This window comes from Narcine bancroftii, chromosome 1, assembly GCF_036971445.1.
Source record: "Narcine bancroftii isolate sNarBan1 chromosome 1, sNarBan1.hap1, whole genome shotgun sequence".
NCBI classification, from domain to species: domain Eukaryota; kingdom Metazoa; phylum Chordata; class Chondrichthyes; order Torpediniformes; family Narcinidae; genus Narcine; species Narcine bancroftii.
The window spans coordinates 342,099,897-342,114,536 of NC_091469.1; the positions used below are offsets into that span (position 1 = coordinate 342,099,897).

General features: G+C 38.6%; 2 protein-coding genes across 7 annotated transcripts in view; one reads left to right on the plus strand and one right to left on the minus strand.

The window, feature by feature from the left end:
• Window positions 1-14,640, plus strand: part of fyco1a (FYVE and coiled-coil domain autophagy adaptor 1a) — a 169,718-nt gene that overhangs the window by 109,045 nt on the left and 46,033 nt on the right. The window contains exon 15 of one of the 6 annotated variants that reach the window (XM_069910231.1): window positions 10,462-10,574. The exons of the other annotated variants lie outside the window; for them this stretch is intronic. Coding sequence (XP_069766332.1) covers window positions 10,462-10,574 — 113 coding nt within the window. The remainder of the gene's footprint in view (window positions 1-10,461; window positions 10,575-14,640) is intronic. 6 annotated transcript variants of the gene reach the window in all.
• On the minus strand, window positions 16-6,639 carry LOC138749203 (C-X-C chemokine receptor type 6-like). The gene is made up of 2 exons (XM_069910284.1): window positions 6,107-6,639; window positions 16-4,274 (listed from the first exon to the last, which is right to left on the minus strand). Exon 2 carries the CDS (start codon window positions 4,237-4,239, stop codon window positions 3,169-3,171), a length of 1,071 nt encoding a protein of 356 aa, XP_069766385.1. The 5' UTR covers window positions 4,240-4,274; window positions 6,107-6,639; the 3' UTR covers window positions 16-3,168.

The window sequence follows — 14,640 nt, forward strand, 5'->3', positions numbered from 1 at the left end:
AAAAATATGTGTTTCAATAGTGCTGGGATATTGTTGGTGGTTCGTATGAAATGTAAGGCTATACTTTTACATATAATTTCACAAGAATACATTTTTTTGATTATTTATATTCAAATCAACATGAAATTTATCAATTACATAAAAGAAACATAATCTTATCATCCGATGATAATTTTGAGTAAGAAAAGAAAAAGAAAGAAAAAAAAACCCTAGCCTTTAACCCCCCCCCATCCTTTCAGGGATAAAAAGGAGAGAAATAGTCAATAGAATTGAAGAGAGAAAAGAAAAAAAGACAAAAAAAATGGTTTAATTGAATTCATCAATCTCTTGCCAAGGGGCAAATATCCTGCTTTACCCAGAATCCCAGGTATTCCCAGATGCGGGGGTTGAGGGTGAGGTGGGGGGGGGCATCGTTAAAAATCTGCATCTATGAGTTGAAGATATGGACTCCAAATTTTTAGAAAAACATAGTATTTTTTCCAAAGGTTATAAGTAATTTTCTCCAGGGGAATACAAGCATATATTTCTGTTTTCAACAAGTCATCTCTAGACAGAAATCAGATTTCCAGGTTACCCTCTACAATTCCTGGCCACCACCAATGCGATATTTTCAAATTCTAATTGGTGTTTTGGCAGCCTCATTTTAGGTCTTACATCTGTTATATTTCCCAATATAAACAATTCCAGTATCTGTATAAATCGAATCTTAGTGATTTGTTATGGAAGATTTCCCAGAAAGGCCTCACCTTGGAACATGACCAGGTTGAATGCAAAAAGATTAGTGTTTCTTTGCCACATCTAAAATATTAATCTGATTTTAATTTGTGTGTGTAAAAATTGTATTGTGCTAATTTATACCTTATGTTAATAGTATTGGTCATGTTGTCCCGACGTAAGTTGGATCAACTTTTTTCATATTTCACCAAATCTGTCTCCCATCTTTGTCTAGATTTATGTAACCCCTGTTTTGGATGCCCATTTGAAATAGGAAATAAACTTTTGAAATAAATTTCTTTGTAGTCCCCTTCAAACCAGGGCCTTTTTTTACTGCACTACAGTAAAAGTTACACTACCTGGGTCATACTCTCTTCTCCTCCCTTCTGTTGGGAAGAAGATAAATGAAGTTGAAAACACATACTCTCAATTCAAAGATAGTTTCTTTCCTGCCATTATCAGACTCTTAAATTGATCTTTCATGGGTAAAAGACTATACTCTTGCAGTCTTTTAAATGTACTTTTCTACTTGGCCCAATTTGTCCCTTAAATAAGATTTTAATTGAAAATAGCAGAAGGTAGTATTATTAGTTATACCAGATTTGGTTTTTAATTGATCAAATGACATTAATGCTCCTGTTCACAGCAATCCTCAATACACCTGATCCCTTTTTGGGACCAGGTGTCCAGGATTTTATTGTCTATGTTAAAGGAATAAACCTATTTTAAGTTAGAGGCTTTTTAGGAGATAGACTCCCTTTCTTCCCAGTTTGATCATTTATTTTATTCCAAATATTAATGATATATTTTAATAAGGGGGCTTCTTTTACCACAAAAATTAATTTTGAATTCAATTAATATATGTAAAATCTTCTGCTATCCTCCAACCTTATCTAACTCTATTTTTGCCCAAGAAGGCTTGTTTCTCCTTATCAAAGTGGGAGGTGACAAACTTCATTTGGGCTGCTTAATGACATTTCTTGAAGTCTGGGAGTTTCAAACCTCCCATTGCATGATAATTTATCAATAGACACTCTGGGTGGCTTACCCTTCCACAGGAATTTCCTGATGCATTTGTTTAAGTCTTGAAAAGACTTAAGAGGTAATGGAATTGGTAATGTTTGGTGGAGATGTTGGGCTCTTGGCAACACCTTCATTTTTATACAATTGACCCTGCCAACAAGAGTTATTGGGAGGGTTATCCATTTATCAAGGTCTTCCCCAATTCTCTTAAACAAGGGAAGATGGTTCAACTTGTATAAATTATATGTTACTATCTATCTTTATCCCTAAATATTTTATACAATTTAGCAGCCACTTTTATTGTGAACTTCTCTAAATTTGATGATAATTCCCTCCCGTGGCATAATATCATTTTTATCCCTATTGACTTTATAACCTGAAACTATCCCATAATATTCCAGTTTAGATTGTAGTTTTTCTGAAAAAACTGGTTCTGTCAGATATATCAGTACATCATCAGCAAATAAATTAATCTTCTTCCTGATTGACCCTGAATCCTTTTATGTCTGGATCTCACTGGATAGATTTTGCTAACAGCTCTATAGTGAGGAGAAAATGGACAACCTTGTTTACTGGATCTGGATAATGGGAATGTTGATGAAATTTTCCAGTTAATAATACATAAATGCATCATAAATCTGTTGAGCTGCTGAATGGTCATTTGATCTATCTTGGTTAATGCTTCATGATTTGTTTTGGCACTGGTACTACCAGGATTGCAGTCTCAATATCCTTGCAAAGATTTATGTTTGTCTAAAAGTTGCTATAACCTTTCGCTGTTCAATCAAGATGTGTCTCTGAATGAGTCACATGTGATAAGTTTCAGCAGAAACTGTTTTAGCTGGAAGCCTGATGGAAGCAGTAACGGGGAACATCTTTGAACTTTAAGTACATTGTGCTTTGTACTCTAAAAGAACAAATATATTAACAGATGATTGAATATAAATTTTAGGGTTATAATTTTACAGTTTACTTCAGTATTTTGGGTTGAGATCAGCAATCAAAAGAATTACATATTTACAATGGGTTCATATCTCAACTGGCAAGACACCCTGAATATTCAAACGCATTTGTTGGAACATGTAATTCACTGTGTAATACACTGACAAAAGGCAAAGGAGGAAAAACCCAACACCCAACCCCAACCAACCAATTTTCCCCTGCAACTGCTGCAACCGTGTCTGCCTGTCCCGCATCGGACTTGTCAACCACAAACGAGCCTGCAGCTGACGTGGACATTTACCCCCTCCATAAATCTTCGTCCACGAAGCCAAGCCAAAGAAGAAGACAAAGGAATTATAATCTATATGAAGTCGAAGAGGAGACCAGAATTACAAATTAACATTTTGTCTTTTCAAAGTTATAACAGGAGGTGAGGAAAATCCCTAAGGAACTACTTCCCATAATATTCAATTATACACATTGATGTATTCAGAAATGTTTTAAAGAAGACATAGTAGTTTCACTTACACATGATCTTTGCTGTGATGTCTTGTACTCAATTTTCAGATACCCATTTAATTGTTTTTGACTGATGCATCCAATATCTTTTAAAATTTTCCAAAAATTATTTCTAAACTTCACTCCAAGAAATACATACAGAATAGGATTAAGGCAACAGTGTACATAGGCAATACTCTCTGTTACAATAATTGCGTAGATTATATTTGCATTGTATTCACATCTTGTGCTTTCTTCACTGACAGTCTGCATCGTTTGCAGCAGAAGTGAAATATTGAATGGGAGATTACAAATTATGAATACAGTTACAACTGCAACTATAATCTTTAATGACTTACTCTTCTGAAAGCCCTTAGCTTGGAGCAGAGATTTTGCAATGATTGTGTAGCAAAAGATCATGGTCATAAAGGGTATCAGAAATCCCACCACCATCTGCATGAGATGGACTCCTGCTTTGATTATATTGCTTGAATTAGGTGGGTAGTTCATATTGCATACAATAATACCAAATTCATCAGCACTTGTTTTACTTAATAGAATTTCTGGAAGGGCCATGATGATAGCAAGCATCCAAATCCATGTACAAATAAACACACTATATATTCTTTTATTTTTTGTCATTTTTGTGGCTTGAACAATGGCATGGTACCTGTTAATGGTCACACAGGTAAGTATAAACATGGAACTGTAGAAGTTGACAGTGTACACGCCTTTCACAATTTTGCACATCAAATTTCCGAAAATCCATCCATTGTATGCATCAATTGCCCAGATTGGCAGTGTGCAAATGAAGATCAAATCAGCAATCGCTAGATTCATCATGTAGACATCTGTCATGGTCTTCAGCTTCTCATAAAAGACTTTTGTAACAATAACTAAAGAGTTGCCCAGAAGACCTGCCAAGAATATGATTGCATATAAACTGGGCATATAAACTGCAGTAAAATCTCTAATTTTGGAATTATTACAAAATGTATAATAATCTGGGGCCAATGTGCTGTTTTCATCATAATAATAATTATAATATTCATCATCTGTCATAGTTAGGCACCAGAAATTGAATCTGCAGAATACACCTGAAATAAATCACAAAGATTTGTTATGGACTAGCATAGAAACTTGTATGTCCCATCCAATACACTAATACAAAGTAATCAAGTATAAATTAATGTGTTAAAATAACAAGTACTTTTTAGAACATAGAACATTGCAGCATGGTACAGGCTTGTGCCAACCTGTGTAGACCTATTTCACAAGAATCTAATTTTTCCCTCCCTCGCACCTATAACCATCCATTTTTCTTACATCCATGTGCTTTGTCTTTTGAATATTCCTATTGAACCAGCCTCCACCACCATCCCTCCAGATACTCACCACTCCCTGTGTAAAACCTTAACTGTGACATCTCCCCTAAACTTTCCTCCAGCCACTTGAACTGATGGAATTTGCTATTATCACACCAGAAAAAGATACCGGCTTTCTACCCAATCTAAACCCCTTATAATCTGAGATACCTCAATTAAGTCACCCCCTCATCCTTCATTGCTGCAAAGAGAAATGTCCTACCTCGATGAACCTGCTTCACAAGACATGTTCTCCAATCCAGGCAATATCCTGGTCAAACTCACCTGCATTCTATCTGGAGAATCTATATCTTTCCTGTAATGAGGCGACCAGAGCTGAACATAATACTCCAAGTGTGATCCAACCGGAATTTTTTAGAGCTGCAACATTACCTTCGATCTCTTGAAATCAATCCCCTGACTAATGAAGACCAGCGCACCATCTTATCAACTTGTTCAGCAATCTTAAGGGATCTATGGACCTGGACTCCAAGATCCCTATGTTCCTCCACACTATTAAAAATCCTGCCATAACCACATACTCTGCTTTCAGGTTTGAATTCCCAAATTGCATCACTTTACACTTACCTGGATTGAACTGCATCTTCCACTTCTCCAACCAACTCTGCATCTTGTTTATATCATGTTGTAACCAACAAAGTCTTCATCACCATCCACAACACCTCCAAACTTCATATAATCTGGAAGCATACTGACCCACCTATCCACTTCTTCATCCATCATTGATTAAAATCACTAAGAGCAGAAATCCCAGAACAAATTCCTAAGGAATGCTAGTGATGAATCTCCAGGCTTCCCATCTAATACAACCCTGTGCAAACCAAATCTGAATCCAAGCAGTGAAGGTTCCTTGGATACCACGCTTCATGACTTTTTGAATGAGCCCACTATGCGGATCTTGTCAAAGGCCTTATTAAAATCCATATGTGCTACATTCATTGCCTTACCTTCATTTATTTCCTCAGGTACCTCATCAAAACACTCAATTAAGCTCGTGAGGCATGACCTTCCTCTCACAAAGCTCTGCTGACTTGCCTCTGAGAAGACTGCTCAAAATGCTCGTAAATCTCTAAGAATCCCCTCCAATTGTTTGCCCACATTGATGCAAGACTGAGCCAAAGTCCTGGCTGCTGCATCTTCCTCTAGTAGCTTTTCACCCCCAACCGTATCCAAATGGTTTACTTGTTATTGAGGATAGCAACCACAATGTTCCCTGTTGACTGCCTCTTCCTTTTCCCTCTCCTGACAATCACTGTAACCTGTCTCCTATCTCCTCAGTGTGACTTTCTACCTGTAACTCCAGTCTATTACACTCTCTGCCTCCCAAATAATCTGGACTTCTAATAATTTTTTGTTGTAAAATATTAGTCACATTTTCCATGAATGCAAATGTAGCACTTGTTATTCCTACTGGCATTTATTTCATATTTTTACACATTCATTTCAATTAAAAGGCATTAAATGTGACAAGCACAGATTTAAATATGTATTTTAATACATATTTTAAATGCATATTTTCAAAATTGAAAATATTTGAAACTTACCACAATTTTTTCGTAACTTGATCAATGTAGGTGATAATGTGTTTCTTGCTTTGAATGCTAATTCCTTTACCACTTCATATTATAAGCAACTTTCAACAATATCCATCGATGATCTTGTTTGATGTGCTGACGGAGGTAACACACGTCTTGCATATATGACTGTTATTTCCGGTAATCTTGTGGTAAATTGCAATCTGAGATAGTAAGACTGATTTTCCAAAGCACTTTTTGTTTGTTTGCGAGATAGTTTTGTGACTTTCAATGAACAATACAACACAAATATTTCATTTCACGGTACCTTGTCTGCAGATTTGCTCTTTTGAAAATGTTACAGAGTTCTGTGTTGTGTATTGGCCTATGTGTTGTGTAGTTTTATGTTAAAAAGTGAGTTTGCCTTAGAGAGCCAAGGTGAAGGTGGACTGCTGAGAGAATGTGAGACGGATTGAGCATGTGCAGAAAATGATCTAAAATTTATGGACTTGGACGATAAACTTCCACTGGGGGTGCTGTGGAGTGGAAGAAGGCCCAAAGCATGAGTTATGGTCTGGAAGACAGTTTAGAATGTTGGAATTTCAAAAAGGATGAACATTCCAAAGGCAGCCAGAAGGATCCGGACCAAACCAGTTGTTCCTCTCTCTGCAAGCAACACAAGACAACTTTGAATTTTGTTCTCTCTCTCTCTCACAAGAACATTTGGCTTTAGTGTATCAAAATCTTTGCTTCAGTTGAGATCAAAGTTCTGTGAGTCTTGTGTGTTTTGTCTTTGTTTTGTGACTAAGTTTTTCTGTGGGCTGGTTGGAAATATAACTTAGACTTTAATTACGTATGTTATATTTAGGCTGGGGAATTTATTAGTTTTACACTGTTATAGAGATTTGCATAGTAACCATTCGGCATTGTTATAAAAGGGGGGGAGTGTTTGAATTAAAGTTTGAAGGTGAATTTTTTTGTTAATAAAGTAATTGTTCATCTTTACCCCTGTGTGATATGCCTTCTTTGTGGTTGCTGTAACTTGTAACAAAAATCATGATTAAATTTAGTTTTGCCATCCTCATTGCCTCTGAAAAAAAATCACAACATTTTACTTTTGAAGACCCTTTGTTCTTGTTGCTATTACATTAAATCTGTATTGTATGGTTACTGTTGTTCGTGCGATAGAAAACAATTCCTAGTTATTCTATAAGAAATCTTGTTGATTTCATTTATCATTAATGTATTTAGCATCAGATGCAAGGTTCGAAAATGAGATAGACAACAGACTCGCCAAGGCAAATAGCGCCTTTGGAAGACTACACAAAAGAGTCTGGAAAAACAACCAACTGAAAAACCTCATAAAGATAAGCGTATACAGAGCCGTTGTCATACCCACACTCCTGTTCGGCTCCGAATCATGGGTCCTCTACCGGCATCACCTACGGCTCCTAGAACGCTTCCACCAGCGTTGTCTCCGCTCCATCCTCAACATCCATTGGAGCGCTTTCATCCCTAACGTCGAAGTACTCGAGATGGCAGAGGTCGACAGCATCGAGTCCACGCTGCTGAAGATCCAGCTGCGCTGGGTGGGTCACGTCTCCAGAATGGAGGACCATCGCCTTCCCAAGATCGTGTTATATGGCGAGCTCTCCACTGGCCACCATGACAGAGGTGCACCAAAGAAAAGGTACAAGGACTGCCTAAAGAAATCTCTTGGTGCCTGCCACATTGACCACCGCCAGTGGGCTGACATCGCCTCAAACCGTGCATCTTGGCGCCTCACAGTTTGGCGGGCAGCGACCTCCTTTGAAGAAGACCGCAGAGCCCACCTCACTGACAAAAGGCAAAGGAGGAAAAAACCAACACCCAACCCCAACCAACCATTTTTCCCCTGCAGCCGCTGCAACCGTGTCTGCCTGTTCCGCATCGGACTTGTCAGCCACAAACGAGCCTGCAGCTGACGTGGACTTTTACCCCCTCCATAAATCTTCGTCCGCGAAGCCAAGCCAAAAAAGAAAGAAGATTTAGCTCTAAGGAGACCTATGCTTTTCCAGTCCCTTTGCATAATTGAAGTCTGTATAAATTGGATTATTTTAGTGATTTTGCTTTGTATCCATTCATATACTTTGTTAAAACATGGTCTTCCGAATTGGTGCTGAGTGTACCAACTGATTATTTAGTGAGAGTTAATAGGATTTCTTCAAAAACATTAAAAAGCAGGGGTAAACCATTCATTATCTTGTATCTGTTTTTTCAGAATCACGGTTGATCTTTTGCTCAATGCCGCTTTCCTACTTTGTTCGCAGATCACTTGATTCCCTTGAATTCTATAACTGCCTTTCTTCAAGTTATTCTTATTCAATAAGCCTTCATATATCTCCTACAAAAAAATTCTAAACATTCTTTCACCTTTGTCTTGAATAGCAAACCATTTTATTGTGAAATGTTTTAAAAACCATTCTATGGTATTTATTTTTTTAAATTTCCTTGACTAGCCCTGTCAAGCTGAAAGATTTATATGCACACCCGGCTGCTCTGTTACGATATCTACTTTGAAATTGTAATAACTAGTTTATGTTGTGCATCCTGTTATTCATAACCAGGACAGATTGGCATCCAATCAGAAAGTATTTACTCCAATGTCTCTACTCAGATCTGACAGCTTTCCTTTCTCAGGCATACCATTATATACTGCTGGAAATAAATTAAATGGAGCAATTCCATTCCCTTAAAAGATTAATGATGGCATTTCTGTTTTAATACATATTTGATTTTCAGTTTTTTTTAAACAATATTCATGACTAATGGGATTGTTTTTCATCTTCTATTGAGCAAGTCAGAAAGTAAAGATGAGACAGATTATAGGAAAGAGTGATTCATAACCCTCCTAACTTTGTATACCTGTATCAAATCTTCCCTCAGTCGCCAACATTCCAAGGCCTATCTGATTCAACCTTTTCTGATAAATCAACACCACAAGTCCTGCAACATCTTTGTAAATTTTCTCTGCAGTCTTTCAATCTTATTGATATCTTCCCTGTCGGTCGATACCAAAACTGCACAGAATACTTCAGATGTCTTTTCCATATTAGCACTGAATTGAGGCTAAATTCAGTAGGATCATTATGGAATAATGAAATTAAACAGTGGACCCAAAGTATGATCCTTTTGCTGCTACTCAGCTTTCCCAAATGATGGCTCCTGTTGACAATGTACATGAAGGTCCTCTAGAGTGATTTGAAGTGATCATGACTTACTTTAGATTGATTGCTAATTGATTTATTCTATTGTTTTAACTCTTCAAAGAATTGGATGCTGATATTGGCTCCTAACTTCACAGCTTCTCTTCAAATCTGTTAATTTAGGATATGGGTATGTTAGTAGGTAGCACTGGGGGATGATGAGGAAAATAAGCAGAGAGCAAAAAGACCAGGTGTGACGTTCTCCCATTTTTCAGTCCATTTTATTTGTGGGACTGTCCCTTTAAGAGAAAAGATATAGCAAAAGCCTGCAGGTTTTGGAAAGTGACTGTGAACTAGCAGCAGGTTTTGAAGACAGCATGTTCCAAAAAAAGTTGATACATTTGCAGAATGAAGGGGAGCAGCCAGGGGCAGAGACCATGTGACTAGCTTCTTTTTAAAAAAAAAGTACACATTTTGCTCAAGAGGTCATTTTAAGGAAACAGTACAAGAGTAAACAGCTCTTCGACCTCTTTTGTGGGAATGAGAAACCCACTTGGCCTCATTGTGTTGTTATTAGACGGAATGTCAGATTTACTCCTTTTACTTATAGAGGGATGAGAGAACACTTTGACCCACAAAAAGGGTTTTAAAGTTGTAGAAGAAATACTGCACTCGACTGACCCACGAAAAAGGTTTTATTTGCAGAAGAAGGCACTTGCCTAAAAATTATATTTCTCTGAAGCACCTCAACCAGGATGTCATGAGAATCAACATTTTGTCACCCCTGGTCTTTTTCACCCAGTTCAGGAACTGCTAACTCCAGCTTAAAGCCTGCGTATCTCACCATTTTAAAACCTGCATGCCTCACCATTCATCTAAGACCTGCATGCCTCAACCTGCTAAAGCTTGCAGGTTACATCAATCCCAAGCCCATGAGTCATCACTGAATTTATGAACTTTGAACTTGGAAATGGCTTTCAAGAATTGAGTCTTGAGCTGTATTGTTTGGAGTACTCCACGCACACCAGTATATTTGCCCAACGTTAAAGTTATATAATTGTATATAAATTTAGTTAAGTTTAGATAAGTTAGTTCAATTAGATTAGTGTTATATAATTGTTGATTAATAATTAAAAATGTTATTTTATATATAACACTCTCAGGACTAATCTTATCACTGCTATCATGTCTGTAACACAGGACAAGTTACCAGAAAGTGGTGGGGTATTTTTGGGGTGCACAAAGGTCATGGCACAAGCCTGCAATCATTCCAAATGTTCAGGAAGTGATGTACTCCTTGAACTTCACTATAGGTGAGTAAATGTGACACCTGTGGTTCAGTAAAATTCAAATCTTCATAATTTATTCTTGTGATTGCAATCTCAGAACTAGCCAAAAACTACTTTGATAGTGGTTGCCAAAATGACAATGTCATGAGGCTTTGGTCTTGAACAGATAAAAGTCAGAGATATTTGCAATAGCTTTTAGCTCTCAGCCTTTTCATAGTAGAGGTGTCACTTGCATAGTATGCTCTGATGATGTGATAATATCTCAGGCTTTCTGCAATGAGAAAATGCTTTAATTGAATCAATATCAACACAAAGCTAATCGGACCCCAGAACTGTAAATGAAACAGTTATTTGTTCTAGTACAAGCAAACACTTAAGAGAGAACTGGTGGAAGAATCTCCCGAAACTCAAACTACATTGAGTTCTTATATATTTTACATTCAAAGACAATAATGAGTAATCAAGTACAATTTCAATAATTACAATCTGTAATTTGCCTCACTATTTTGAGAATGAACATGTCTCCGTAGAATTATATATTTACATTGGGAGTATACAGTATACTCGATGCTGTCGACCTCTGCCATCTCGAGTACTTCAACGTTAGGGGTGTAAGCGCTCCAATGGATGTTGAGGATGGAGCGGAGACAACGCTGGTGGAAGCGTTCTAGGAGCCGTAGGTGGTGCCGGTAGATGACCCATGATTCGGAGCCGAACAGGAGTGTGGGTATGACAACGGCTCTGTATACGCTTATCTTTGTGAGGTTTTTCAGTTGGTTGTTTTTCCAGACTCTTTTGTGTAGTCTTCCAAAGGCGCTATTTGCCTTGGCGAGTCTGTTGTCTATCTCATCGAGTCCACGCTGCTGAAGATCCAGCTGTGCTGGATGGGTCACGTCTCCAGAATGGAGGACCATCGCCTTCCCAAGATCCTGTTATATGGCGAGCTCTCCACTGGCCACCGTGACAGAGGTGCACCAAAGAAAAGGTACAAGGACTGCCTAAAGAAATCTCTTGGTGCCTGCCACATTGACCACCGCCAGTGGGCTGATAACGCCTCAAACCGTGCATCTTGGCGCCTCACAGTTTGGCGGGCAGCAACCTCCTTTGAAGAAGACCGCAGAGCCCACCTCACTGACAAAAGGCAAAGGAGGAAAAACCCAACACCCAACCCCAACCAACCAATTTTCCCTTGCAACCGCTGCAATCGTGTCTGCCTGTTCCGCATCGGACTTGTCAGCCACAAACGAGCCTGCAGCTGACGTGGACTTTTTACCCCCTCCATAAATCTTCGTCCGCGAAGCCAAGCCAAAGAGATACAGTATACTAAGGGAAGACCAACATTGAATAAACCATAGACCTTTGATCATTTATGTTGATGTTTTAAGAACTTCTGAGGACATAGTCCAGACATTTAAAATGTACTTTTCATTCAAAGTTTTGAGAGGGACAGCTCTTTAGATACACAAACACACCCCATATTGATTAATAGAACCAAAATGTGACCATATTTGATGCGCTAAGTGATGAAATAACTAATGAATTAGTCAGTTTTGAGTTTCATTTGATTTCATTCTAAGGTCAGAGACACAGAGAACCCCCCCCCCCCCCATCCCACCCTTTTTATTTATGTCACATTGATACAAAATGTAATCCTTGATTCTAAGGTCTAAACATTTTCTATTATTTTTCAGTATTTATGAATGTCAGACTTTTATCTCAGTGTATTTATGACTAGGGTTTGCTGTAGTGCAATTGACATATCATATTCTCTATACATATGGTCATGTTTCTTTTCCCAATATTTATGGGGCATCTGTATGTGTCTTTTGAGAGATCAAGATTTTCTTGTCGGTTTTCAATATGTGTCTTAACTTGAAAGAGGAAGATGAGGAATGAATTTCTAGTGATTCTAGCCAACAGAGCTTTCAAGGAGCAGTTTGTGATTCATTTGAGCTGTATCTTCGATCCCTATTGGCCAGCTTTCTATAATACTTTCTATTGTCCCTTCTACTGGCCTTCATAATTCTGATTTCCTTCATTGCATTACAGATGTAAATGTAACACCAAGATAGCACAAATATTGAGCAAGACATTTCAATCTCTATCTAATAATTGAACAAATAATTTTGAATTATCCATTTGCAAACCATCATGTCTGCATTATGTGTTTATTTTCAAATTTTTGAATAATCAAGGGAATCAAGTTGTGCAAAGTAAGATTCAGATTTATTTTCATGTGTGTCAAAAATGTAGAGATGGAGATTGTTTTGCGGACATAATAAAAGTTGGACACAATAAAAGAGTGTAGAGTTACAGAGAGAGATTTATTAGTACAGAGTAAACATTTTTTTTTAATTTGGGGTTCATGCAGGAGTCTGATTATGGCAGAGAAAAACTTCCCTTGAATCTAGTGGTGAAATCTCAGACTTTTGTATCTTCTTGACAGATGGGGGTGAACACAGTGTGACCAGCATGTATGAGTATTTTAATAGGTTGCTGATTTTCCAAGCCAGCAGAATTTATGGATGGAGTTGATGGAGGAGAGGGAGGTGTGTATGTTGGATTCTTCAGTTCACAAACCTCCACAGTTTCTTTTGGTCTTGGGTGGTGCAGTTTCTTTAAAATGCAGTGATATAGCCTTATAATATACTTTTAATGCTACATCTGTAGAAGTTATTAACAGATGTTGATGTGTCAAATCTCCTCAGTCTTCTGAGGAGGTAGCGGCACTCGTGCATTTTCTTGGCATTGCATCAACATTGGTGGGCCAGGATAAGTTACTGGATATATTTACTTCTAGGATCTTAAAACTATCAATGATCTCCACTTCAGCTTCGCCTCTCCTCCAGAAGTCTATAACCAGCTCTTCGATCCTGCCAAAGTTGAAGGAGAGATTATTGTCCTAGAACCAAGCTACAAGTCCCTCTATCTCTCTCCTGTACTCCGTTTCATCATTCCTATCCTTTGCGGTGGTATCATCAGTGAATGTATAGATAGAGTTGGACATGTGTTTGACTACGCAATTGTGGGTATGCAGAGAGTATAGTGGAGGATTCTTGTTGTGGCCCAGTATTGAGGATGATTACCCTACCACAGCACATCAAGCCACTGTCTCCAACATCACCTCCAACCTTCACCTCTGGTCACCACGCCCCCTACGGCTGCCAACCTCATTGTTTCATATCCCTGCACTGGTTGTTTCTACCTTCTACCCAACCATCAAGGTAGACTCATATTTTTCTGCTTGCTCTTGTCCCACTAAACTTGTTTCATCTTACCTTAACACTATCTTTATTTCCCTGGTCCATTCCTTCCCCACCTACATCCGTGTTACCTCACATGCCCTCCATTTCTTCAGTGACTTCAAATTCCCCAAATTGGACTGCCTCATTTTCATGATGGATGTCCAATCCCTTTACACCTCCATTCCCCATGCTGAAGGACTTAAAACACTTTGCTTCTTTCTGAACCAGAGACCTGACCAGTCACCCTCTACCACCGTACTCCTCCACCACACACCTCATCTTACTTCCTCCAAATCAAAGGGTACCTGCATGGGTCCATGCAACACCTGCCTATTTGTGGGCTTTGTGGAGCAATCCATGCTGCAAGCCTATATAGGCAAGACCCCACTCAACTCTTCCTTCAGTATATAATCAACTACATCGGGGCTGCCTCATGCACCTGCGATGAGGTTGTCAACTTCATCCACCTCGTGGCCAACTTCCACCCCGATCTCTAACTCACCTGGTCCATCTCTGACAACACTCTCCCCTTCCTGGATCTCTCTGTCTCCATCTTGGGAGATAGGCTTTCCACCAATATATACTACAAACCCACTAACTCAAACAACTATCCCCTTCTCTCAATTTCTCCATCTCTGCCACCTCTTTTCCCATAAAGAGGTCTTTCACTCCAAATCTTTTGAAATATCCACCTTCTTTCACAAGTGTGGTTTCCCTTCCACCACCACCAACTCAGCCCTCACCTGCATCTCCTCCATTTCCCAGATATCTGCCCGAAGGTGCAACAATCATGGAATCCCCCTGATCCTCACCTACCACCCCACCAGCCTTCGCATCCAATACAC

Bases quoted from the DNA above. Each gene is read 5' to 3' on its own strand.
- LOC138749203 (XM_069910284.1), bottom strand. From the start codon at position 4,239: ATGACAGATGATGAATATTATAATTATTATTATGATGAAAACAGCACA.